The sequence below is a fragment of the Nestor notabilis genome, unplaced genomic scaffold (genome assembly GCF_000696875.1).
Source record: "Nestor notabilis isolate BGI_N333 unplaced genomic scaffold, ASM69687v1 scaffold10691, whole genome shotgun sequence".
NCBI lineage: Eukaryota > Metazoa > Chordata > Aves > Psittaciformes > Psittacidae > Nestor > Nestor notabilis.
In genome coordinates, this window is record NW_009914252.1 from 15,521 (window position 1) to 40,906 (window position 25,386).

At 50.9% G+C, this 25,386-nt stretch overlaps 1 protein-coding gene across 1 annotated transcript; it reads right to left on the minus strand.

Annotated features, from left to right (window-relative positions):
* Positions 1-54: 54 nt before the first annotated feature.
* GRHL3 (grainyhead-like 3 (Drosophila)) lies at positions 55-25,386 on the minus strand. Its single transcript, XM_010023565.1, has 16 exons — positions 25,370-25,386; positions 15,907-16,093; positions 15,181-15,242; positions 13,323-13,659; positions 12,946-13,025; positions 10,971-11,124; positions 10,427-10,538; positions 9,607-9,701; positions 7,801-7,959; positions 7,246-7,324; positions 6,712-6,845; positions 5,987-6,021; positions 5,196-5,284; positions 4,967-5,052; positions 3,835-3,899; positions 55-169 (listed from the first exon to the last, which is right to left on the minus strand). The coding sequence occupies exons 1-16, from the start codon at positions 25,384-25,386 to the stop codon at positions 55-57; spliced, it is 1,806 nt and encodes a 601-aa protein (XP_010021867.1).

Here is a 25,386-nt window from a genome sequence, read left to right on the forward strand (position 1 = left end):
GGGTCAAACTTGCCGGTTTTGAGAGAAGTCCCAGGAAGTGCTGCCTGTGGCTCTTCAGAGCTCCTTGAGGATGACCTGGAACTTCTTCTCTGCTTCCACCATGTCCAGGAGAAAGGCCATGTGGTTGCTGTAGTGCTGGATGATGTTATTGTCCATGTTCACTAGGATCCTGTGGGAAAGGGAGAAGGGCTGGGTCAAACACAGCACAAGGAAAGGTTTGCGGAGCAGCTTGATCAGGAGGGGTGGACACTTGGGGTCCCCAGCCATGGATGGGGTCTCAGGTCACGGTGGACCTGCTCCCAGACGTCTCCACACAGAATTCCCATTACAAATTCCCTTTCCTGCCCTGCTCCCGATATGCACTAAGTTCCACAGCTGCTCCTTGTGCCAGGCTGCCGGGAGCCACAGCCCTGGCAGGGACAAGGTGCTGCCATGTCCACCCCACCGGAGGGTCTCAGCCATTGGTAACTGACTGAAGCCACAACACGACAGGAGCCTCCTGTGGAGCTTGTCGCAATTCCACCCGGACATGCCTGGGCCCAGCATCTGCTTCACAGGCAAATTACTCTGGATTATGGCAGGGTGTGAACTGGGAGCTCCAACCTGGCATCAATTCCACGGAGACTCGGGGAGAAGGAAACATTCCCTCAGCTGATTTCAACCTGGGGCTGCGGTTCTGTGCCAGGGAAGACCCCTCATTACTGTAGCGCAGCGACAGGGCAGCTCCACATCCCCCACCGTGTTCCCACAGATCAGACGGGAAATTTGTAGCACTTTGAAGGGAACAAAGAGAACAAATTTCTGTGCGGGAAGCGCATCCCCTCCAGCTTCCTGCCGGGGTCACTAACGGGGCAACAGCACTAACCGGGCAACGCTGAGCCAAGATGAAAAACAAGAGAAGGAGCAGGCTGAGCACCCGGCACATCTGACAGCTTGACAGGCACAAACACGGCCCGTATCCCTCTGGGAATGCCCCCGAGGTCAGCGCAGCCGCTCCGCTGAGGGCGGGAGCTGTGTCCTGGTGTCCCGTTGCTCTCATGGGTGCTGCGTCCCCAGGTTATTTGTGGTTGTGCTGCTGTTCCAGGGGGCACAACAGGCCGCTCCCTGCCACGGAGCAGTCGGGGAAGCGCAGCCCACCCAGTGCAGGGGCTGCGACACGGGTCTGACACCACCCAGGGTGAACCATCACCCTCCTGGCACCGGAGGAGCGGTGCCGGCACCAAGCCGTGGATCCCGGCAGCCAGGCCCCTGACACGCACCCGCAGGGAGGCAGCGATCCCCCACCGGGGGGTGTCACAACCAGCAGCGCTGCTCCAGTGACGGGGTGCAGGGAGCCTGGGGCAGCTCCTGCTGAGGAGCTTCCATTTGATTTCTCAACCACAAAAGGTTCGGGGGTGTTGATGGGGAACGTGGGCCCTGCTTTGTTTTTCTAGACCAAACCTCACCAAGATACCAAATCGCTTGTTACTGCTCCTGAGTCACCCCGAGATGAAGTTCATCCGGGTGAGCTCCTCGTGCCAGGGTGGCCCAAGGCTGAGCATCGGGCCCCACCACTCTAAGTCCAGCAGAACCACTGAGCTTCACAGGTTTACCCCCAGTGCAAACCTGACCCTCAAGCTGCGATTACCAGGAGAGGATTGTTTAGGATTGAGCAATAGGATGAAATTATCCAAAGGAAAATTAAATCTGGGGGAGCAGGAAACAGTGTCTGGCCCTGCCAGCACGTGACTGGAGAAAATCCCGTGTCCCCACACCCCAGCAGTAATCAGGGCCACCGCTCATGTCCAGCTCTTGGTAAACCAGGTCTCAATGGGTTATTTTTTAGCCTAATTTCCAAGTATTGCCTTTTCTTCTCCTTAGATTCCTCTGGGGAAGGGATGGAGAGGACATCTGCCTGATTTCCCTCCCAGTCATTATTAAACATCATTCGCTACCTATCAGATCAAGGAGCAAACAAACCCAAAGCACAGTGAGGTGCTGGTGGCCTCTCCCCTGATGTGGTGCCATTTCCCGGTCCACCTGCAGACACACCAGTGCTTGGATCTCTCCTGCTGCACGGATGCTGGTTCAGTAAACCCAGCCTGATGACAGCCTGATGCCCTGTGGTGGCCACATCACGAGCCACCACACCTGAGGTTTGGCTCTGCCCCAACCAAAGCTGCAGTAATAAACTGACCACCCCTGCGCTTCGCTGCTGTTCTCTGTGCTCAGGCTCAGGCTGTAGGTGTCAGCACTCCCCGAGGCTGCCAGTGCTGCCCTTGTTCTTTGGGGGGGAACGTTCCATTTCTGGGGCCAGTGGGTGAGCAGCATCTGGCAGCACTGAGGCCCTGACTGCAGGAACAGGGGCAGGAGCCCCATGACCAATTCAGATGCCTCACTATGGCCCACCCATCACCTTAACATTAACACCATATCTAAAAACCCTCCTAAAGGGGAAGAGGTTGTTCAGCTGTGGATTTAGAGGTGAGGGGGTTGTTGCTTCCCAGTTCAGTGACACCACATCACAGCACAGAGGAGAAACCACCACCTCTCCCCTCCCACCATGCAGCTGCCTCCAAGCCTGACTTCAGCTCCACTTCCCCTGCAGCAAACAGGCCAAGTCCCACGGGGATCAAGTTATGGTGACACCAAATGAGTGGGAAGATCCCATCCAAACAGCTTTAGGACTTTCTCATCCCACCGTCACCAGGAAGCAAATGCAGCAGCTTTGGACAAGCCCTCAGCTCCCAGGGGCTCAGCTCCTGCTCTGTTCCCCTGTGGAGCACTGTCAGCAGCCTCGCTCCTGCCCGTCTCTCCCCATGCCCAAACTCTGGGCCAGGGCCAGCAACAACAATGAGTTCATCTCCCCGGCAGTCACCGCTGCTCACTAAGCTGATTACATCTCGCTCACTCTGCAAGAAGGGCTCTGGCTTTAGCTTTATGGGAATAAGCTTGGGAGTCGTTCCCCTTCCATCGGCTGAGGGGAGGACCCGCTGCCAGGGACTGGAACAACCCAGGGGCAGTTCTCAGTCCAGAAAACGTTTCTGAAAGTAGCTCCTGGCTCCGCATCAAGACCACTGCCCTCCACGGGATGTGCAGCATCTGGACCTCAGCTCACGCAAAGCAGCACCATTCCCTCAGCCATGGGGGGGATCCCCATGGAGCAGTCACTGACAAACACCATGTTGAAAGCACTTGAGAAGTCACTTCTCATTTACTGCAAACCCACCGGAACCCCCTGTAGAGCTCTGCAGGTCTCCCAGCAGCACCTGACCAGTGTCTCCAGTGGGACCTGCATTTCTGCACTGGGGCTGCACAAGAGCCACCAGTGCCCAGAAGGGTCGGTCAGACCCGCTGGATCCCCTCACCTCCAGAGCGAGTGTGAGGTTTCCTGTTGACCTCCTGGTCTGGGGTGGGATGGCAAAGCTGGGAACAGACACGGGCTGCCCATGCTGTTATTCAGCCAGTTCAGTCTCTTTCTGAGCCAGCGACATTGAGGCTCATGGTCTGGAGAAGCAAACATTGTACCTCTGATGGCAGTAAGATAAGTTCTTCATAAGCTGCGGCTTTCAGACTGAGACTCAAAGGATCACCCATTAAACTACCCAAACATTCCGCCTTCATCCAACTTCCTTTCCTTGGGAGACTTTACACTCCAAATAAATATAATACAAACAAGCATTATCCCAGATCTTTAAAGCCCAGAAAGATCCAAGTTTTATATGCTCCAAATAGCACAGACTCACATGGCTTCACTTTTTATTATCTTGTTAAAACGCTGTGTCAGCCTGTGGCAGGGTACCAGGAGAGTGGGTGTAGAGGCACAGGGGAAGAGCAGATGAGAAGTTAACTTACCCTCTTTTGCATTTTTTGTAGACTTTATAAATGCTTTCTTCAGGAAGCCCATATTTTTCTGAAATCTGTGAGGGAAAACACAGCAATTCTTTGTCCTTGTAAAACGAAATTCCCATGATAGAAACCAAAGATAACACTGAGCCCGGGGTGTTCAGCAGCGAAGGATCCCCCCTCCCTCTCAAGAGAGACCAAAGCAATGATCTGAACAGGACAATCTGAGCCTGGGGGTGGCTGCAGCCCGGCCTTGGGTCTCCTGACAGCTACTGCCAGGCCAGGGACCTTGGGCAATAACCTTCATCTTCCTCCTCTTCACTCCCAGGCCTGTCTGGGGCTCGATGCTTCAACCTGCTGCAACCCAAGGTGAGAGGAACCACACGACGTGTGTGACTGTGTCTGCTGTGGAGGCACCAGCCTGCAGGTTCTGCTGAGGTTTAGCTGACCTGCAGAGCTCTCCTGGGCACCTCCCTTATGGGCTTTGGGTGCAGGAGCTTTGTAGCTTTTTCACAAGCCTCTGCAGAGTTTTTGACTCTCTGTGGTGAGGGATGGGGGAGGGAGAAGATGGCAAAGGCTCGTCTGTGCTGACATATGTCAAACTCTATGTTTAAAAGTGTGTAAAACCAACAGAGCTTGAAGTGCAGCCATAAAGCCCCCCCAAATCTGGGAGGTTTACTGTTTGTTTCCTTCCCAGCAGGCTCCAAAGAGAGGTGGGTTATCGGAGATGCTGCTGATAATCATCACAGAAATATGTCTGCCTTCTCCTCAAACACAACTCAGGGAATTCCAGCAGGAGGCCAGAACTGGCTGTGGTCTGCACATCTACAGCCCTGAGAACGGAGAGGGTGTTTCACAATGGAAAATCGAATGTGTTGTCACAAGACAAGACTTAACATTATGATCTGAACAAAACTTCTTGCCATAAGGTGTGTTCTTCCCTGCTGCAGCACTAACACCACACAGGCCATGCCAGGGCCTGGGGACAGAATTCACCTGCTACTCACAGTTTCCATCTCCATTCTCAGCAGAAAGCAGACATCAGATAGGAGCAGCCTTACACCCAGCTTCCTGCACACTAAGTGCCACTGCCCTGTAACCTGCAGTTCATTCATGTGCCACAGTTGCTGGTAACACTTACAGCTGTTCTGAGACCCTGGAGATCTGGTGTCTTCAACATGAGAGCATCAAACACCTCCTCTGACTCCCTCCGCACGTACAACAAGACTGAAAGAGATAAAGCACAGCTCTGACCCAAGGCTCTTAGAGCATGTTCTTAGCGTGATGGGGCCTCGTGCAATTCAAGATCCGAGGTCACTTGAATCAAAGGAGACACTACATCCAAGAAGAGCTCCCATCCCAGGGGTTACCTCTCTGAGGATCTTCTTCCTTGGTTTGCTTTGGAGGAATTGGGTCAAACTCCTCCGTGAACGAGGCACCGCTTCGCTTCAGGGGCAGCCTGAGCAAAAGGAACACAACGCTCTCAGATGGACAGAACAGGAGCAGGGAGCAAAGCAACAAACTTCTGACTGAAGAACCAGTTACTCCAACAAACCTCCAGCAATTAAATACTGGGCTTGTAATTACAGCAGCAGCGTCTTCACCAGAGCTGCACCTTCCTGCATAGCACATGCAAGATCAGTGTGTGCAGGCAGCGGTTCTGGAATCACAGCACAGACAAAAGCCTGTTGCACCTTCTTGGCATTGTTACTGTATTGATACCACCAAACAGTGGATCAAGCCTTGGGCAAACACTGGTTCTCCCCACTCCAGACACATTACACGTGTGATTTCTACTCCATTCCAGTTTATTTTAGAGCAGTATCTGCTTCTGGTTACTTGAAGCCTTCAGTGATAGTTCTGTGATCTTTTTTCCCCTCTTTCACACTGTCTCAATCAGAACAGTGGGACAGTTGTGGACCAGACTCGTGTTGGAGTGGCTCACTGGTAGGGGAAAGAACCCATCTGTGCTTCTGCATCCCTTAAGTCCAATCTAGGTTAATGCTTAACACATATTTGGACACTCAAGGGCACTGAGGACATGCTGTGCTGTGTTATTTTTGCACCTGTAGATAGATACTGCCTGTGGGTATCAAACCACCACGACATACCCAGAGAAACAGCAGCTGATGGAGGGAAGCACAAACTGCTGCATCCTTACCTGTTTGTGGAGTTGGGAACAGCAGGAGGGAGCACCTTGGAAGGAAAGGAACATGGATCAGTTTGCACAGTATCACTGGGTGCCAGTGAAACTGGGGAAGGCAGCACAGGCACATCCCAAACATGATTTCCCTCCTCCCAATCCATCATCTTCCTACACCATTAAACCCAAACATCTGCATGTGTTTCTTAGATTAAACGAAACCCGACCAGATGCTCCTAGTGCCTGGGTCTGATGCAGATGCTGCAAGAGGACAAGTGGCTTTTCCCCCTTTTTGACAAACCAAGACCCTTGTTTCCTGAGGGAATCCCGATGAGCTCTGAAGGACACTGGGTCTAGGTTTCCTTAGGCTCAAGGGGCTAGAGAAGGGCAGAGGACAAGTGAGAGATGTCCCATGTACACAGGGACTGATACGGTCGCATTTTTCTGTAGTTTTAATTTTGCTGCCCCTCCAGTCCTCTGTGGGAGCTGCACATGATCCCTGTAAACCACAGGGTATCTGGCTGGAAGGAACCTGCAAAGGTTATCTTGCCCATTACTGGCACATGACTATGTAAGCCACTCCTGACAGCTACCTCTTCAAGCTCACCACGTTTCCACAGAAGAACTGTGGTTTGGGTTTGGGTTTTTACATACCACAAGTCATGTCTGGGGGACTGCTCAGTTGGGAATGATGGGGGTGACAGATGAAGGCAACGGGGTGGTTGCTTCTGGAAGGGACTCACCGTGCCGCACCTCTGCAGGTTTGAGAAATGGACGTTGGGGATGAAGAGGACTGGTTGGGTTTCGAGGTCAGTCTCTGGCCTCAGGAACGTGATCTCATTCCCTCTGAAGCCGGACAGCAAACAGCCTTTGAGACCTGCAATGGGAAGTCCAGTACATCTCGGTTCAGATGGCAGCTTCAGAGGCAGCCACGTGCAGAGGAGGGGAAGCTCCTGCCCAAGGTCTCCCAAGAGATGTACTAGAAAAAAGATGGGACTCTGCAGAAGTGGGTCTCCAGGGCTTGGCCAGGGCTGCTCCCCACGGGAAGGCTCTGCTCCCTGCCAAGGCCCCAGGACAGTGCAGGAAGGTTTGTTAGTATAAATAAAGGGCTTTGAGAGTCCCTGTAGGAGACCAGGGAAGGACTGGACTGACAAGCTGGATCTGAGTGGTGCTGATATCATCAGGCTTGGAAATACCCAGGGCCAGATCTCCTGGAAGTTAACGGACTACATGGATTTCAACACACTTTGTCTCAGGTAACGAGCACTAGCACTGACCGTTGTTATTGGAGTCCAGGCATTTTCCTTTCCTTCTGAACTGTTTCCTTTCATCATCCCTCATTTTCCTCTCTGCGCCCTGTGGGGAAAATAAGGCAAAAATTAGGACATTGACAGTTCTTACATTGGCAAGAGAGAGTTTAGTGGCCATCGCTGGGAGGTCAGCACATTACTAAAAAATGCTCATGCCAGACCAAAATAGCTGGGAGCAGTTTTCCATGGGAAGATATCTGGGGCTGGGGAAGAACCTCTAAGGATTCCCTCATCTTCTGTTTAAAAACCTGTCAAAACCAGAGCTTACTATGAGGCACGACCCCATTTAGGTCTGCCATGGGGAAACTTCCTGCTGGCTGTTCTGTGAGGGCCTCAGCAGCGCAGACACATCCCCACTGCCCTGTCTCACCCAGCGGAGGGGAGGCACCATCTCTGCTCCTCAGCCCCGAGGTCTGGGCTGGTCGAGGCTCTCCCAGCTTTTCTGGGCTTTTTAATCTTGGAGCCATTGGCCACCAGTTTAAAATTCCTCTTGGACAACCTGGTGGGAAAGCAGCGTTGTACCTTATCACAGAATATCTTTATCTGGCAGACAGCGCGGTGCACCAGCTGGCTGGTTCCATTGCCGTAGTCATAAGTGTCTATCTGGAGGTTGAGAGGGACACCTTTCACTCCCTTCTGGGAGGAGAAGTCAGTGCTCAGGCAATTCACCCCAATAAATACCTGCAAACAGGAACAGGGATTGATACAGCTTTTTGGTGCTGAAAACATCATTCTCCTACAGCCATGGAGCAGTGGGTAGGAACAAAAGCAGACCAAGACATCCTTCCAACCCTCCCAGCATTAGCCAGGAGCTCCCACCTGAGCACAACCACCAGCCCTTCCTAGCCACAGCCTCCCCACACCCACTGCAGCTCCCCATCTCTTTATTCACACTCCCACAGCTCAGTCAGTTGTCAAACCAGATGCAAAGTCTGCCTGGGGATGTCCTTGCAGATATTTCTGATCTGAACAAGGGACCCTCAGACAAGAACAGCCTGGGGGGAAGGAGGGAGAGAGGAGGGAGGGAGGAGGGCTAGACTACAGCTTCAGCCACATCATTGCTGCTACCTAAATAAATATTCTGCTCACACTGGTCTCCTTTATCACCAGGATGGAGGCACCTCCAGTGGAAACTTCTGAAGGAAAGCTGAGCACAGATACAATCTTCATTGTACCTCCAAATTACCGACTCATTTGTGTGACCCTGAAATCTCCTCTAGACTCTGGGGACAGATCTGCTCCCACAGTTCCCTCAGTAGGGCTCTGCCCTGAAACCCAATGTCAGATCTAGTCAGTACCTATACATAGGAAAGAAACCCACTTAACTGTGGTGTGAAGTTGAATTGAAAAGAGAAGCAAGAGGTGCTCCAGACGACCCAAATACCGGCCCCTTCTGTCTGCTCCCAGCCTCACAGCTCTCTGAAATCTCACCTTTCCCTGCCCCAGGCCAGTGCATGTACAGAGTTTCTGTTAAGAGTTAAATCCAGTTTTGCTGCGGTGCCCCCGCGGGCTTGCCACATACCTGACATATTTCCATTTCTGACAACTTTGCCTTGAAGACATTTGTTAACCTCTTGGGTTGTAAAAGACTGAGGTCGCCTTTGGGCTAAAAGAAGGGTTCATTGAGATCCCGAAGCAAAGCAGAGTTTTCCCAAGCTGCCAGCTTCAGAGAGCTGGGGCATTTATGCTTTTCTTTTAATCTTAGATAGTTCATCTTTTTTGATATGCTTCTTTCAATCCACACTGGGTACAAAGTATTAAGGAGAGACTCTGAAGAGATGCAGAAGAGAAAGAAGAGCTGGAAAGGTGTTTATATGTACAGATTTTAAGGTCAAAAGGGATCTTGTGACCTGCCTGGCTCCCTTCCACATCACACAAGCCACAGAAGGGTCGTCAGTCATTTCTGCATGAGAACGCTGTCTTGAAAGGAGGGTCTTTGTTCCCTAAGCTATGGTTTATTTAAATAGGCTTCACCTACATGTGAGCAGAGCCCGGATCTAGGCTGCCTGCTGCAGAAGGCTTTCTTCAGACTTATCCATCAGCACTAAAACAACATCTCTGAGCCAGTCTCAGGTGTACCCAGCGTGTTTATTAGCTAATGGCAATGCTTAAACACACAGAGAAGCACAGAGTCCTTCCCCACTGGCCTGGCAGACAAACACTACCTGGGGCCACTGGAATGGCATTGTTTGGATTTGAAACACTGTCTGTCAGCTGAGGAGCTGTCTGTCTCCCGAGGAGCAGGGGGAGCAGGATGGGGCTCGGGACGGAGGCTACAGCTTTGCTGAGGACCAAGGCTTCCCATACCCCTTCCACAAGAGTTTGTACCTTTGCTTCCTCGTGGATGTTCCACACGAAGGACAGTGCATTGTAGGCTAACTCCTCAATGTTCTGCACGGTGTTGAAGTTTTCTTTACAGTCAGCTGGAATGCAATGGAGAAGCAGTTTATACTGTGGCTGCAAAACTGGTTCCATTCCCTAGGTCTTCCGCTGCCCCAGAGCCTGCCTCTCGCTCACTCCAAGGCTAACAGAAGCCTTGTAATGTAATGAAGCCACCCTTGATACCACTGGGTACACCGCAGCGTGCATACACGAGGGGTAGGCCAGAAGTGACTCACAGGTATCTGCTGGTGACTGCTGTTTGAGCAGGGATCTTATGCAAAGTCAATGCAGACTGCTTCTAAACTCAAACAACTGTGTGTCTCCTCTGAGGCACGAGGTGCTCACAAGGTGCTCAGCTGGACGGACAAAACCTCTGTCTGGCCAGGCATGACACGCTGTAAAGCCTGTGTGGTGGCAGTGGAGAAGGAGCAGCAGTACAAGACCCTTTTCTAGCTCAGATTCCTGCACTCCAAGAGGCCACAGGTCACGTCTGTAGGAGTCAGAATTGCTCAGCAGTTTCTGTCTCTGACTGAGGCTCTATTTTGCTGTATCTTGGGTGCCTGGTGCATGCCCCTACACTTGGCAAACACCATTTTAAACCTGCAAGAGCTCCTCAGCCAGAAAGGACTTGAAGCCAGCAGCTCAGCCTGCTCCTCCTGCCTCCCCCCACACCAGGTTCTGGAGCTTCAGCTGTGTTACTGTGTACTGGAGATGTAGTAAAATGGAGCCCAAAGTCACCACCCCCACCCGAGATCCCCGCTCATACCAACGTCAATGACCCTCTGCTTGGCCGTGGGCTGGCGGGAATGCCAGTGCTTCCAGAACTTGAGCTGCTCCGTCGGGATCTTCTCATTGTCAAAAACAATCATCACCACACTCTGTAACACAGTGAGGATGTCCCTAAGAACCGCTCAGGATTGGACCAGGTTTCTTTGCTGGGAACTCAAGCTCAGTTTAAGCTTAGGGGTCACTCTGAGGCCTGGCCACAGGTGACTGGAGCAAGATGGGGAACCTCTCTTTAGCTCAGACACCCTCTCAACACCAGGGCCCCCATGCAGCCATCGGCTAGGGAGGCCTTTTGTGCATCCCTGACCTTACTGTGAAAGGTTTCAACTGCCAGGGATCATGAAGGCTGTTGCTGTGCATCAGAGGATTAGCTTGCTATGAGCGAATCCATCCCATTCATTGCTTTAAGCCAACATGAGCCACAAAGCCATTACTCTTGTTGTTCAGCTCTTTTCCCAGGCCAGTACAATTGCTGGATGTCTGATTACAGCATGTGTCAGCAAAATTGTCAGCTTGTCTCTTACCTTCACTTTATTTGAGGACAAGTGTAAACATTTGCTGTCTCCAGCTGTCCGGAGCGTGATGGGGTAGAACTGTCCTTTGTTGAGGTAGGCCATGGGAGAGTCCCCAGATTTGATGTGAATGGCTTTGGGTGACCCCAGAGTGTATTCAAAGTCACTTGTATGGAACAAAAAGAGAATGATGAATAAGCACACGCTGCTGTTTCACTCCAGAAGCAAAACAAGACCCATGCAAGTCTCCACCCCTGCAGGTTACAGGTTACAGACACTGTACACACAGGAGTCTCTGCCCTGTTCCCCATCTCACACACCCCTACACCATGAGCACCTCCCATCACAGCACATACTGATCCTCCCCAACACCCCAGGGAGCAGCAGTTCTCCAATATCCTCATTTTGCCCTTAAAAATAGCCCTGTGCATTACAGTAACCAGTATTTTCTGTGGATGGCTACAGAACACTTGCACAATCAAAATCCTAAACCAAACCAACCAAAAATAAGTACTTGTGATGAGACTTTTACAACAGCCTAAACTCAGATTCCTGTCTCCAAATTCCCACCCATAAATGGCTGACCCAGGAAGACTGTGTCCTAATGGATCCTGTAGAAACAGGAGGACCTGCAGGACAAATGTTTATCCGGGTCCTTAAAAATGGACTTCAAGGCCCAGCTTGTTGAACTCTCAGGCTGGTGGGCAGCAGCTTTAGTGTCTCCAGAAAACATCTGTACTATCACACAGGGGGATTTGTTGACAAGCAAATTTCAAGGAAGAGCCTGATTTTCAAGAAGCTCTGCTCTTGGGCATTCACCAGCACCTACAAGCATTTAAATCATGAGGAGGTAGCTCAAGCTATTTTCTTCTGTGAGGAAGCTGTGCAAGCCACCACCTGCACACACGCCTTCACAGGGACCCTTCAAGTCCTCTGGTGCTGTAGATCATCTTACCCTGTTTAGTCACCAACCCAGCTCTCTTTCCTGCTCCACCTCCCCTATGATGCCATCTCTGAAGATGGCTTGGCAGCTCCTCTTATCTAGAGCCAGAGAACCTCAGTGCACAAGTAAACAGCAAACAGAGCCTCTCAAGCTGCTGTCTGTGTGAACATCCCCACGTCTGACAGCTGAGTCACACCGTCAGCTGACTCAGGAGGCAAATACAAAGTGGGAGGTGGAACAATGCTACCTGCTCAGAGGCTTGGTGTGGGATCTAGAGCAGGAAAGCTCTGCCTGAGAGAGGGGTGGAAAGGAGAAAAAGAAGTCTCTCACGTTTTAGAATGAGGGGCAGTGGCGTCTTCCAAAATCAAGGTTGATTAGCAGTGCTGAACCCAAAGTGAGAACTTAAACCTTAGATGAGGAGGAAGCTGCTTACCACCCTCACCAACTGCCATCCTCATTTCCCCTGTCATTTACCCCATTCCAAATAAGCTGTGGAAAGGTGGTGCAAGTCCCCTGGATGTAGCTGTAGCACAGGAACCCAGCAGAGCTCCCTGGAAGGGGCTGCAGTGCACAGCCAACCCCCACACGGAGAGCTCAGTGCCACATCTGCCCTCATGCAGGTCAGGGTGCTGATGAGATGTGACCACAGCCAGCACTGGATTTACACCAGTTTGCCCAACAGAGCACAGCTGAACCATGTACCTCCCAAGCTGAAAACATGAAGTGGCACAACTGCATCTAGTAACTCGAATTTAAAATTGAGTTTGACTCCCTTCCAGCAGAAGATTACAAACCCTAATCCCTGTTTCATATGACAGACACTAAAATCCATCACTGCTTTGTGTCTAAGAAGTCATGGAACAGCAGCTTGCTCCTGAGAGACCTGGGGACACAGCTTGTCTCTGCAAAAGCATGAGATCTGTACCTTTCACCATGGTCATTGTCAAGACTGGCACTAGGGCAAGGAAAGGGATGGAGTCTTTCCCCAGGAAAGGGACACAGCCAAGTGCACTGGGAGCTCACAGACCAGGGATTGGCAGTTACCTTTTAACACCATCCGTAGTGTAACTCTCAGGGCAGGGGTGCTCTGGCTGGGGTTTGAGGATATCACTGAAGAGTAGCGACTGTAGACAAGAGAAAACAAAACAGTCAGAAGTAGAATCTTTCATTGCTTTGTCCATCCACCTTCTCCTGGACATTACAACAGAGACCACAGATAAAAAAATGGACCCTCATTTCATTACCCTACTTCCAAAATCAATGTAAAACCCCCAGCAATTCAATGGGAACAGCATCAAGCTTCTAATGCAAAAGCAAAGCTCCCACTGACTCCAGCACGAGCAAACCCCAAACTAGAGGCAGTGTCCTGCAGCACCTGCTTGGGCTGTGCTGCCAGCATGCACCCCTCTCCCAGCTCTGACCTCCTGGGGATCCTCTTTGAAAGTGCTGTCTGGCTGCCACCTCTGCTGTGGTGGGGCTATGGGGATGGTCTCGAAGAGGGAGTTCAGGGAGCTGTTGTCGTATACATCCCCTGGAGCGACCAAGTAGTTGTCTGGGGTGACATCCAGCTTGCTAGTGCCTGGTGGAATCATGGCTGGCTTGTGAGGAGCAGGGACGCCTTCAAGACTTGGGCCATTCTTCTTCTGTGGCTCACAATATTCTTGGGTCATGGAAACGTTTTCAGATAAGAGCTTCATGAGATGGGCTGAGCCATCAAAGGATGCGATCTCTGGGTCATACTCCATTCCGTGGCAGTGCCTGCTGGAGAAAGGGTCCTGTCTCAGACCAGGGCAGAGCATGGACAACCCCAGCAAGTTGTCACAGCAAGATGCAAGTGCCTTGATGTGCTGCTGGGAAGCAAACTGCACAGTCTGGCTGCCAGGTGACCTTGAGTCAGTTGTGTACATCTGCTTGAGATGGGAGATCTGACAGGCCCATGGGTGATCTCCACCCACCCGCGCACCTCTCAGTGCAATCAGCAAGAGCCAGAGGTTCTCAGCAGATAAGGGATGATTACAGGGAATCAGAGAACACGGTTTAGATGTGGTTTGAGGCTGCAGATGCAGGGCCTACATCCATTATTTCTTTATTTAGGCTCTTAAACATTCAGAGCAGCAGGGATGATAAGAAAGATAACTGCTATGTGGTCTTTCTATTTTTGTCTTTTTAGGCCTCAATTCACAAACTCCAGAAGTTCAGGAAGCAGAACTCCCAGAGAACATGAGATCAGTGAAAAACTGACAGGGCTGCAGTACTGAAGTGAGGTGTCTCGCCCACACTACAGAGCAGAAAAGACCAAGTACAGGAGTTGTCGAGGGATAAAGTCAATTAAGTCATGTACAAAACCACACTCCTCTCACACACAGAAACCATGCCTTTGTGCAGCACCCCAGGAACCAGTCTGTTCTGACTCTGTGACCCTGCTGACTGCAGCCCCAGCTGAGCTGGGAGAAGGTGGTTTACTGCCCCCGTTACCATGCTCAGAAAACAAATCACCCCCCACATTAGCCACCCGCACACCTCCTGGCAGCGTGAGGCACCCCTAAGGCGAGGAAAGCTGATGGAGCAGCTCCCACCTACTGCTTCAACAGCTTCACCTTCAGGTACATGCTGAAATCTCCACAGTTAACAAAACCCACACCACTGTCCGCACTGCAGTGGCCTTTCAGAGAGGAGAAATCAGCTTGACTCAGCTTACTTATGAAGAAGGAATGAAATATCACTCAAGAGGCTTACTCTGTCAAGAACAGACAACCAGAAAAGGTTGCCAAAGTACGCAGCATCAGGAAGGGGAACTAACTCACAGCAGCAAATGAGCCATTAATATAGTAGTTAATTATCTGGAAACCTCAAAGGACAAATGGGAGTCACTGGAAGAGAATCCTGGGAGATTGGAAGCAAGTGGAACACAAACTCTTGTCAACACAGGGAATGGGAGAATATTTGTCATTCCCTTGTTGCTGCCAGTGTTCAATCATCATCTCCTTTCCAACTGTCACAAAGCAGGAAATAGAGACAAATTCTTCAGCTGCTGCAAATCAGCTCCTCTAACACAGCTACACAGATCCTCAGTTGTGCAAATGGGTGTAGCTCAATTTATACCTGCTTGGGATCTGGCCTAAAGAATTTTAATATATGTCTCAGGGTTAATAACCTCCACTGTTGTTGGTAATAACACCGTGCTTTGATGTCTATTTTCTGCAAGCTAAGAGACCCATCATGCATGCAAGCAGCTGCAGGAGAATTAGACAGCTACAGAGAGCAGAAAGCGAAGCTCACCTCTTTCCTAGTTCATTGCGTCCCATCATACCAGATGGAAGAATCCTCTTCTCTTTTGGGACCTAGAACAAGGCAGAACAAAGAGTTTGTTTATTGTTAGATTTTATTAATGGCAAAATCAGCCTTGTCTGTGTAGCAAGTGATGTCTCAGAGGTAAAACACTGGGTGAATAATGAACACTGGGGGAGGACACAGGAGACCTGGGTGCTCCTGCTGTGGACTCCCCAAGGTAACCTTAGCCAAGACACATCATCTTGTTCTGGGGGGGACTTTAAAAAGCACCCAAGTGAATGAGAACATCAGTCCTATTGATTTCAATTAGAGCTAAATCATATCCACATTTCTTGAAGCTCCATCCTACAGCAGGACTGGAAAAACACAGATGTGAGGGGCTGCAAGGCACAGAGCTAGCACAGCTCTCAGGGCACTGCTGTTTCTTGTATGAAAGCTGCTGGGTAAATAAACCCAGCTTGACCCACGACACCTGGGTTCAGCTTACTACTCTGCTCTGGGTTCCCTCTGCAGTGTAATGGTGTTTTGTGCCTTGGTTTACCATCTGTGCACTGGGATAACAGTGGGGGGGGTGTAAGGAGGATCACTGCAAAAACACCACGGAAGGCTCAGTAGATGGGCCCCCTCCTAAGGTAGCTGAGCATGTATTTACCTTCACACTTCCCCTCTGGGCAAACTCCCCCCCTCAGGACACCCAGCCCCCTGGGAACGTACCATGTAGTAGTCATAGAGGAAGCTCAGAGCAGCCACGCTGTCATCATCCCCATTCACCCTCATCATAGCTTTGGTGGCTGCAGTCAAGGGGTTCTCCAAGTAAGTTTTCCAGGCTTCATCTTCATTGGTGTAGGGGAATTTCTGGAAGTTCATGGTGTCATTCTTCATCAGACGCACAGATCTAAAACTGAGCCAGACAGAGGAATGAAGGACACTAATTTTCCACAGCAATTTCCAGCTGGACACATGAAGGACTTCCTAAAGGCACTGCTGGAATGGAGGAGGGATGCTTTCCTGGTCCTTAAATTCCAGAGTCTTTGGGATTACCAGTTATTTGCCTGTAGCTATGTACGAAATAAGACTAGAGTCTCCTGGTGGGGCCATGCAGAAGGGCAGATGTTCCTCTGCTTCCCTCCTCTGGCCCCAGGGACACAAAACACCACAACATCATCTGCAAGGGCTCTTTCCTCAGCAGGAGCACACTACCAGCCCACTGGGTCATGCACCATCAAGGAGGGACGTTGGTCAGTAACTGGAATGCAACTTGGTCAGGAAACTGCAAGATTTTTCCTCAGATTTGGAGCTAAAGACCAGTGCAGGCCACAGACACAAATGATCAGTCAGTGTTTGGAGAAGTTGACCTCCCCAGAAACCAAACCCCATCATTTTTCTTTGCTGTAGCTTTTATATTTAGTTTCAGTCTAATTTTGTGTTCAATCATTTGTATCTGATTGTGCTTAGAGACAGGCAGATCACAACACCCTCCCTTCCACTCAAAAATTCCCAACAAAGGTGAGGCCAATGGCACTACGTGAGCCGAGAGGCAACATACCAAAATAATGCCCTGCCTGTCCTCTCTGCTGGCACTTTCTCCAGGTCTCTCCATCTTATGTTAATAAACTAAGACACTTAATTACCCAAACATTGGTCATCTTTCCTTTTCCTCCAGCAAATCCTACTGGCAGCCAGCACAGAAGCACGGAAGCACATTCCCTGGGTGCTCCGTGCTGCAGGTTCACTGCTCAGAGAGGAGGATGGAACAGAGGCCGTGCTCCTGTCCCATCCTCCAGCCATGTGTATTTGGTGTCACCACAACAGCTCATATCATTCATCATAAAGAACAACTTCATGATGAAAAATGCCTTTTTCATCAGAATAGAAACATCCCGGATGGACAGACTGTGTGTTATGAGCAGAAGAAGTTTTAAACAATTCTAATAAGATTTCTTTAAATCCCCAAAGTTGCCAAGAGCAGAACAATTCAACTGCTGAATTGTTTTTATGGAAAAGCAAAGAAAATCTGCAGGACTTCAGGTGATGAATGACAAATGCTACATTTTAATAGCACTTTTATATGGAATATGTTGTTTCCATTAAGCTACTCTCCATGTGTTTGTAATAAGTCCTGAGCTAGACTTTCAAGTGACTCATTCGAAGAAGAGTAATTCCTCTTGAAAGATCTGGCATCTCTGAAACTCCCTGTTATTGCTCACCACGACAGGTACCACCAGCCCCTTTTGGTGTGAGTGCCCACACTGCCAGGGTGAAGAGCTGAGTGCTCAGAGGGTGCTCCTGGACTGGGTGGGTGTGGAGGTGGACCTGGGATGGGGTGAAGGATGCTGGTCCATCCTCCCTGGCAGCCCAAGATGGCTTCAATCCTGCACAGACACCAATCTCTTGCTGCCCCACCTCCAGCCGGGAATGCACATGGATAGCTTAGGGATGCTCCTGGGTCAGACTCAAGAGCTCTCCTTGGCTGGGCAGGGAGGCAGCCCTATCATGGATCACAGCCTCTCCCAGAGCAGTGCAGATGAGGCCATCAAGGGTGGCCTCTGCTGTCCTGTCGCCTTTTTATCGAAGGGTATGTTGCTTCCACACAGCATCCCTGAGCTGCACGGGAGAGAAGCGAGGAGCAGCCCAGCTAATGGCCAGAGGCACCAGATTCCCGATGGGCACCAGAGCTCAGGCTGGCACGGAGAGAGCTGCTCCCACATTGCAGTTCTGGCACCACAAGCTCCACCACGCGCTGGTGTAACAGAGACACTGGGTTTGCTCCTGCTCTCCCCTGCACATCGGAGGGATGTGCTTCACCCCGTGCAGGAGCTGCACCAGGTGCTGTTGGAGTTTCGTTGTCTGTGGTGTTTCTCACGCAGCCCTCCCTCCCCTTCAGAGCTGCTGCTGTCTCCGAGGCGAGCACTCGGCGTGACTCACATTTCACTGCTGTCGACTTGGCGATGGGCTGTTCAGTCCTGTCCGGGCAGGAATCCTCACCCATCCTCAACCTGATCTGCTCTAGGAAGAATAGGCAGCAACAGAGCTCACTCTCGGGGTGAGACTCAGCTCCTATCACTCGTAATCAACATAGATAAACACACCGTGGAAAGATGTAGCAACAAAGTGTTCAGGAGCTTAAAAAAGCACATATATTACAAGGAAAAATGCTTTGGAGCTTTTGTCTCCCTCACCCAAAGCACTCCCTGTTGTGTGGCTCCATTTGCCTCCTTCCTTCATCACCTTGTTGTGGCACCACCACTATAGGCACAAGTGGCTGATGTTCCAGCCTTTTATCACCTGCCTGCACCCCAGAGGCAGAGGGAGGTTGGGGGTCGTTGAGATCTCAATCGCTTGTAGCTGTGTCCAGTTCATGAAGAATACAAGTTTGAGAAGTGTCCTAGGAGTCTGCATTTCATCCTCAAGTGTGGCTTCTGGCTTTGCTGGGTAGCTCTGCTGCGCTGCTTGCAGACAACACCTCGTTGCTGCCCCACGCCTCTGCTAGAAACTGTCCCTGCAGCAGAGATGGCACAATGGAAAACCTGCCCTGCCCTCAACCTGGCACACTGCAGAAGGCACTGTCCTGAAGTCATACGCCATGCCCTGAACTTGAAAGAGGTAAGGTGTGGGCACATGTTGCCCTGTGGTACTCGTGTTAGGAAGCAGCAAACTCCAGCAGAAAGGAGAGACTGGAAGATGAGGACAGCAACGTTTTAGGCTACTCCAGCAAAACATCCAAGTCTAGATCCAAACTATCCATTGCTCCCTGCGACGCCCCTTCCATGGGGCTATGCCATGTTGGTCCACTGCAAACTGTGTGCTCCGTTTGGCAAAGCAAACATCCCTTTTGCAGGCTGTCACCCCGGTGAGTGAAACACAGACATGAGCAGGGACTCACCTCTGCAGCCCCGCGGCCTCAGGCACAACTCTGCCTGGTTTTGGGAAGGGAGCAGCTTGTTTGTTTCCAAACAGTTTAGAATCTGACACTCGGTGATACCAGCCCCTTCCTCGCTCCATCCCACCCAATCTCTGTTTCCCCCATTTATCTGCTACAACACGGGCCTCCTGGTCATGAGCAAACACTCAGGGCTATGCTGAAAGAGGAGAAAATGCCCAAAGGGTCTCGGTGGGGAGACTGGCCAAGCAGGAGACACGTGGCCTTGGCTGGGTTTCAGTGGGTGGTTTGGCCAGCCTCGAAGCTTTGTGTTGCTGTTTGTTCTCTCCCCTACAACTGATTAAGGCTGCAACCAAAACATCAGCCATGCTGATGGCTTCGGAGACACAGATCATTGTCAAAGGAGCAGGGAATTAATGGCAACAAGAAGCCACAGAACAGAGACCCCAGCCCAGGACCTTGGAGCCACCCCATGAGCTCACACGGGGCTGCATCAGCCCTGGCTTTGTCTCCCTGACCTTCCCCGAGAGCTCACACCAGTGATATGAGGAAGGCTCAACACTAAACTCTGAGAGCGAGGCCACTGAAGAGCAGCATCACCATGATTGCTTTTGGGGTGGAGGCTTTAGCCTGTAAACCAGGGCCCTTGCCAAGGCAGAGCAGCGTCCCACGGAGTGGCCTCTAGTAACCCCAACTTCTCAGCAAAATTCTGATTTTACCCTATCTTTGGAAGTTTAATAAGCCCACCTGAGGACAATGTGACAGGACAGCCATCAGCGAGTGTACTGCCACAGTCAGGCACAACTCAGAGGGAGAGAAACAGGAAAGAACCCACAAAGAACCGTAACAAACACACAGGCTAATGACAGGGAACGTGGCCTGGATGCCAAGTACAACACAGTGTCGATCCCCAGGCATCCTGGGCCTGGAGACCACTAATCTCAAGAACCTGCACTGCCTACAGGGCTGCAGTGTTTTCTCTGGCAGCTGGATCACAACGTGGCCTCTGTAGCTGGATTTCTTCAGGGGCATTTCCGCATCGCCATCGCCTCGGGGGAGCGCAGTTTGTTAACTCAGCACCACAGCAGGACCTTTCCTCACCATCCCTCAGCTCCGTTTCACCCACAAAGCCAGTGCTCAAGCCTCTTCTCCTGGAAGCATGTGGCTTGTATGGCACACACGAGACATGCACACCGAGGGTCGAACTCAGCATTCTCCCATTTTCACACCAGCTGAACTCCCTGCTCCTGAAGCTGTTTATTACCACGGGAGGAGACACCAAGGCATGGGGTAGGCACTAAAATGGCTTCTCCAAAGCTGCTCAGTGCAGATGAGAGAACAGAACCAGACCCGAACCTCTGCTGCAAACCCCCAACCAGCACTGGCTGGTTCCTGCCCCTGTCCCCTGAGGGGCTCCATGAGCCAGCTCGGTGCCGAGTGAGGTTTGGGAAACACCAGTGGGCACCGTGTCATTCCCGATAACATCGTCCTGAGGCAGCCACCCACATGGCCCCATTTCACACAGGATCCCTGCGTTAGTGCCCTCCCTGCCTAACAACACAAATGAGAGCACGGAGCTGGGGTGCTGCTCAGGAACGACGGCGGGTTCGGAACAGCGCCGGGGTGTGACATCAGGCGCTGCAGCTCGGGTGACCTGTCTCCAACAGCAGGACACGAACCCCAGGCCCTGGGCACTGCTGCAACACGAGTCTGAGCTTCATTCACTCTCCTAGTTTCACTGTAGGCAGACAAGGACACCAGTGGTACGTGTGTATGCATGGACACAAACCTTCATCCCCACCAACACACTGCACTGGAGCTCCCAGTCCTTCAGGCACTCTAAGGAAGGTGACACATGGTGAGAAGCGCTTCAGAGCTCCAAGAGTTTCAGTGCTTTCAGTCAGCTTTTTCTGTTCCAGTACCTATGGATTTCCCCCCCCTCCTTCCACATCCGAAACCCTACTTGGCTGTTTTATTTTTTTAATTCTCATGTATTCACTGTGGCTTTTAAATAAAATATGATAATCATAATTTAAAAAAATCACAGTTTTACAAGACTTGGATTTAAAAACCCAACCACCCAACAATAAAGGGATATGAGAGCTTCTGCAACAGAGTTGGTTTGTTTTTTCTTTAGGTAATCTGGTTTTAATCTAATAATCAATTCTTATGGGTTATTTGTACTGTGGCAAGGCCCAGAGGCCTGACTGAGAACAGAGCCCACTTATACCCAGGTTCCTGTAGTTCCCTCACCACATCCTATGGGAGGATCCTGCAGTAACAAATAAAGGATGTGACATATTCCTGTGTGAATCTCAGCAGGCTCTTAAGAAGGCAGCAAGACCTTAGGATTACCCTCATGGGAGCTGAGTCTCAGGCTTCCCACCTGCTCTGGGAGCCAGGAGGAGGGTCTGGTGCTCCAGTCCGGGGCTGGGAAGTGCTGATCCCTTCCCATTGCCTGCAAGTTCAGTCACCGGCCAGCCCTTGCACCCGTGTTTGACCCGGCTGCAGCAGGTGAGGTGAATCCTCCCGTGAGTTTCCCAAGAGGACACAGGAAGCGTGTGCCAGGGCAGGACACCCAACAGGAGCCCCAAGTGATGCAGCTCGCTCCCTGCCCTCCCAGGCACCTCCTCCAGCAGCAGCGCAGGCCTGGTGAGGGGCTCTCCCCTCTGGCTTTCCTGTGCTTCCCATGGGGACTGTGCAGGCTGGTCAGAGCTCAGCTGCCCACATCTCCTACAACACACTTGGCTGATGACTCTGTACGTCCCTGTCATGATCCTGCCCATGGCAGGGGGGTGGAACTTGGTGATCTTTAATGTCCCTTCCGACCCAAACTATCCTGTGATTCTCTGCAGACCTCGATGTGTTCTGGGTACCCTGTGGACACGTGTTCCCCAGGGTAGGCCAGCCTTTCCTTTGCTGTTTAATAAAAAACTGACATAACGCGTTTCAAGCACTGTTTTTGCCAAACAAACACAATTCAGCCCATTCCAGGTACAAGCCCATCCAACCAGGGGTGTCTGGAGAGCACACGTTACAGCTCAGACAGCAGAGACAGAACGATGAGCAGAAACAAAAACGTGGCACAGGAGGCAGCTGCCATCCAGGATCCAAGTCCCTCGGGAAGTGACGCCAGCTCTTCTCCTCTAAACACTGGTTGTTGTGAACAGTCTGGGGCCAAGGACTGGTTCTGGGTCAGAACTACCCTCACCCATACCACAGCCACAGCTACCGGCCAGCGCAGCCTACACCTGAAGGAGTAACAAAAACCAAGCCACTACATTCAAGCCTGTGCAACTTGGGTGTGAGCAAGAGCTCCAGCCTGAATGGAACCATGTGCCACACAGCCAGTGCCACTGATGAATGTGTTCTTTTCCATCCTCAAGCTCTCCCTGCTCCAGGATCCGAGGTGCGGAGCAGGAGCTGTCTCGCTGCCAATCAGCTGAGCTGAGGCGCTGCAGGTGCAGCACAAGTGCAAGTGCAGTTGCAGATGAATACTTGAACAGATCAGCAGCTTAAACAGTGGCAGAACAAAGCAGGAGTAGATCCTCCTCGGTGTAACTGCCTATTCACAAGCGTCTCTCGAACCATCCCCACGTACCAATCAGCTGAAAATGTGACCCAAAGCATCAAAGCAGCGATACTATGTAAATGTTGATTTACCTCTGCTTTGAGTCTGGAGTTTATTCAGAGGGCTCTTACTCCTTTGTTGTGAACTGCTCAGCAGTTCTGTGATTGTTGCTTCTTTAATTTACAAAATCTCTCTTTCTCTTTACATAACTTAAGCCCCGTCTCCCCTGAAAGCCACTTGCTGCAACGTGGTGATCCCCCATGTGCTTCACTGCCAGGATTTTATAAAAGGGCTTTAACTTTTCATTCACCAGGAGCATAACTCAAGTTTTAATAACACACCTTATGCATGACAAAAATTTGCTTCTGGCGATCATGGTTTCGACCACAAAACCACAACTGGGAGTAACTCCTGGTTAACTCTTTCAAGCCCACGCACTGCAGAGTTAGACATAAGTTCAATTTAGAAGACTATGGAAATTATCAGTTAGAATATTTTATAATAGGCAAAACACCTCCTTCTCTCATGCCACGCTAGTCTCTTCCCAGTCCTTTTTGTGAAATTAAAGTGGCAAAGGGAGAGATGGGATTGTTCTCGCCAACATTCTGGGTGGCAGCATCAGTCCATGGGGATATCACAGCACCCTTAGAACCAGGCCCATGGTCACTGCACAGATCCGTCCTCCCAGCGCTCAGCTTGTCCTGGGGGTTGTGTAAAGAACAACAGATGTGCCAGACACAGAGAGAGCACCACTGCCCTTATCAGATCCCCCAACAGCCTTTTACTTCCTCTTGTCTACAAAGCTACACCCTGTATGACTCTGGCCTGGGTGATTAACAGCCACTGCAGCAGTTCCACTGCTCAATGTGGGGCTTTAGCAGCTCCTCACAAGGTGTCCCCTCCTCTGTGACACCTTTTCCCCTCACAGTAACCCAAAGCTGTCTGGATGCTTCAGCTATAACTGGTATTACAAAGTTCCTGGCTTCCTTATCTCCTATCCCTGCTCCCCATTGTTTCCTGGGGTGCTCAAGGCTCATGGTGCACTCAAGAATCCCAGGGGTGCCCCAGCCGAGGCCCCAGCAGCCCCTGAGATCCTGCACCCACTTCCCTGCACTCCCCAGAGAGGGATGGGGAGCCACGGTGACATTTCCAGCTACGGTGACATTTCCAGAGCTCTGCAAGCCTGTCCTCAGGTTCCATCCACAGGAAAAGGCTGCCAAGAGCCCTTTGCCTCCGGGGTGACCAAATACAGCCCCCCAACCAGATGTGACACCTCCCCAGCTGTGTCCCCAGGACAGGGCAGGGGCTGAGCCCTGAATCACAAAAGGGATGGATGCTGCTCCCATCAATTCCCCCTTTCCCATGCAAAAGGCACATGGGTTAACAGCCCGTTAGCAAGAGAGGAGTCAAGCAACCATGTAATTCATCAGGTAACACAATGCCCCAGCCCATAATTAGCAATACATCAATGTAACTGCAGCACTGTGGACACACACACTGAAACATCTGAAGCAAAGCACACGGCCCAATTTATACATTTAAAAAGCATCAGCTATAAATTACCCAAAGAGTCCAGAAAGCAAAAGTCTCACTCAGTGATTCTGAGTGGATCCCAGCAGATCGATCCCAGTATTTACATACAGAAATAACTGGTGCTGCACCTCCTCGGGGTTGTTAATTATTAAGAGAGCAGCTGTCACAGCACCTCTGGCACGTGTTTGCTTTCAAAATGCACCTTCCGAAACACGGCATCTGTACACAGATGTTTGGACATGGACAGGGATCTGCTGGCAAATTCTATTACACACAAGTATTCCACCAGGGTTATTTATACACCTATTGAGCTTTTTAAGATGGGACTGACAGCAGCATTCCCGACCACTGGTCAATATTCCCCAGGTGCCCCAATCATGTCACAGCAATAGGGTATTTGTGTGTGTTTACCCCAGAGGGGTGAGGCACGATGTGCTGTGGGAATGCATCCCAGCAGTGGCCAAAATCCAAAATACAGTGGCGGTCCCAAGATTAGAAGCAGGAGTTCTAGAGGATCAAAGCTGGGTGCTTTGTCTTGTTAAAAAAAAATATCTATTATAATTATTTGATAGGACCCTAATGTGATCCATTTACTTAAACCAAAAACCTGTAACACTAAAACCAAACAAGAATAAAGAACACCACCACACAACAACCCTCACCCTCCAAAAAACCTAGGAACTGGTAAATACTTTGGAAGGTGTTTTCTAAGGGAAGGGAAAAAAAGGAAAAAAAGAAAAAAGGAAAAAAACCCCAAACCCAAAATCCTCCCCCCCCCCCCCCCCCCCCAAACACTCTCTCTCTGACCCCAAAACCCCCCCCCCCCCCCCGAATTACTGTAGCTCTGTAGCTTGTGTTGGATGTTGCTGGCTAGAGGCAGCACAGACTCGGCTCCAGGCAGAAACTCCGTGAGTCAAGACTTAGTTTGGGAGGAAAAAAAAATAATCAGGATCATGATTTTTAACATCATGATCAAAAAATGTAAAAAAATAAAAGAAATCCAACCTCTTCAGACACTGAGAAGTGGCTCCTCCTGAGAACAGCAGCGGGGTCATGGGGAACAGAAGGAACAAGTGCTTTCACCTGCAAACAGCCCGGCTCTGATGCACTGGGAGCCGCAGCGCTCGGAGCAGCTCAGGAAAGCACCCAGCCTTGGGAGGGGAGTGGGTAAACAGAGAAGAAACTCTACTTACTCCAGTTCATTGGACAT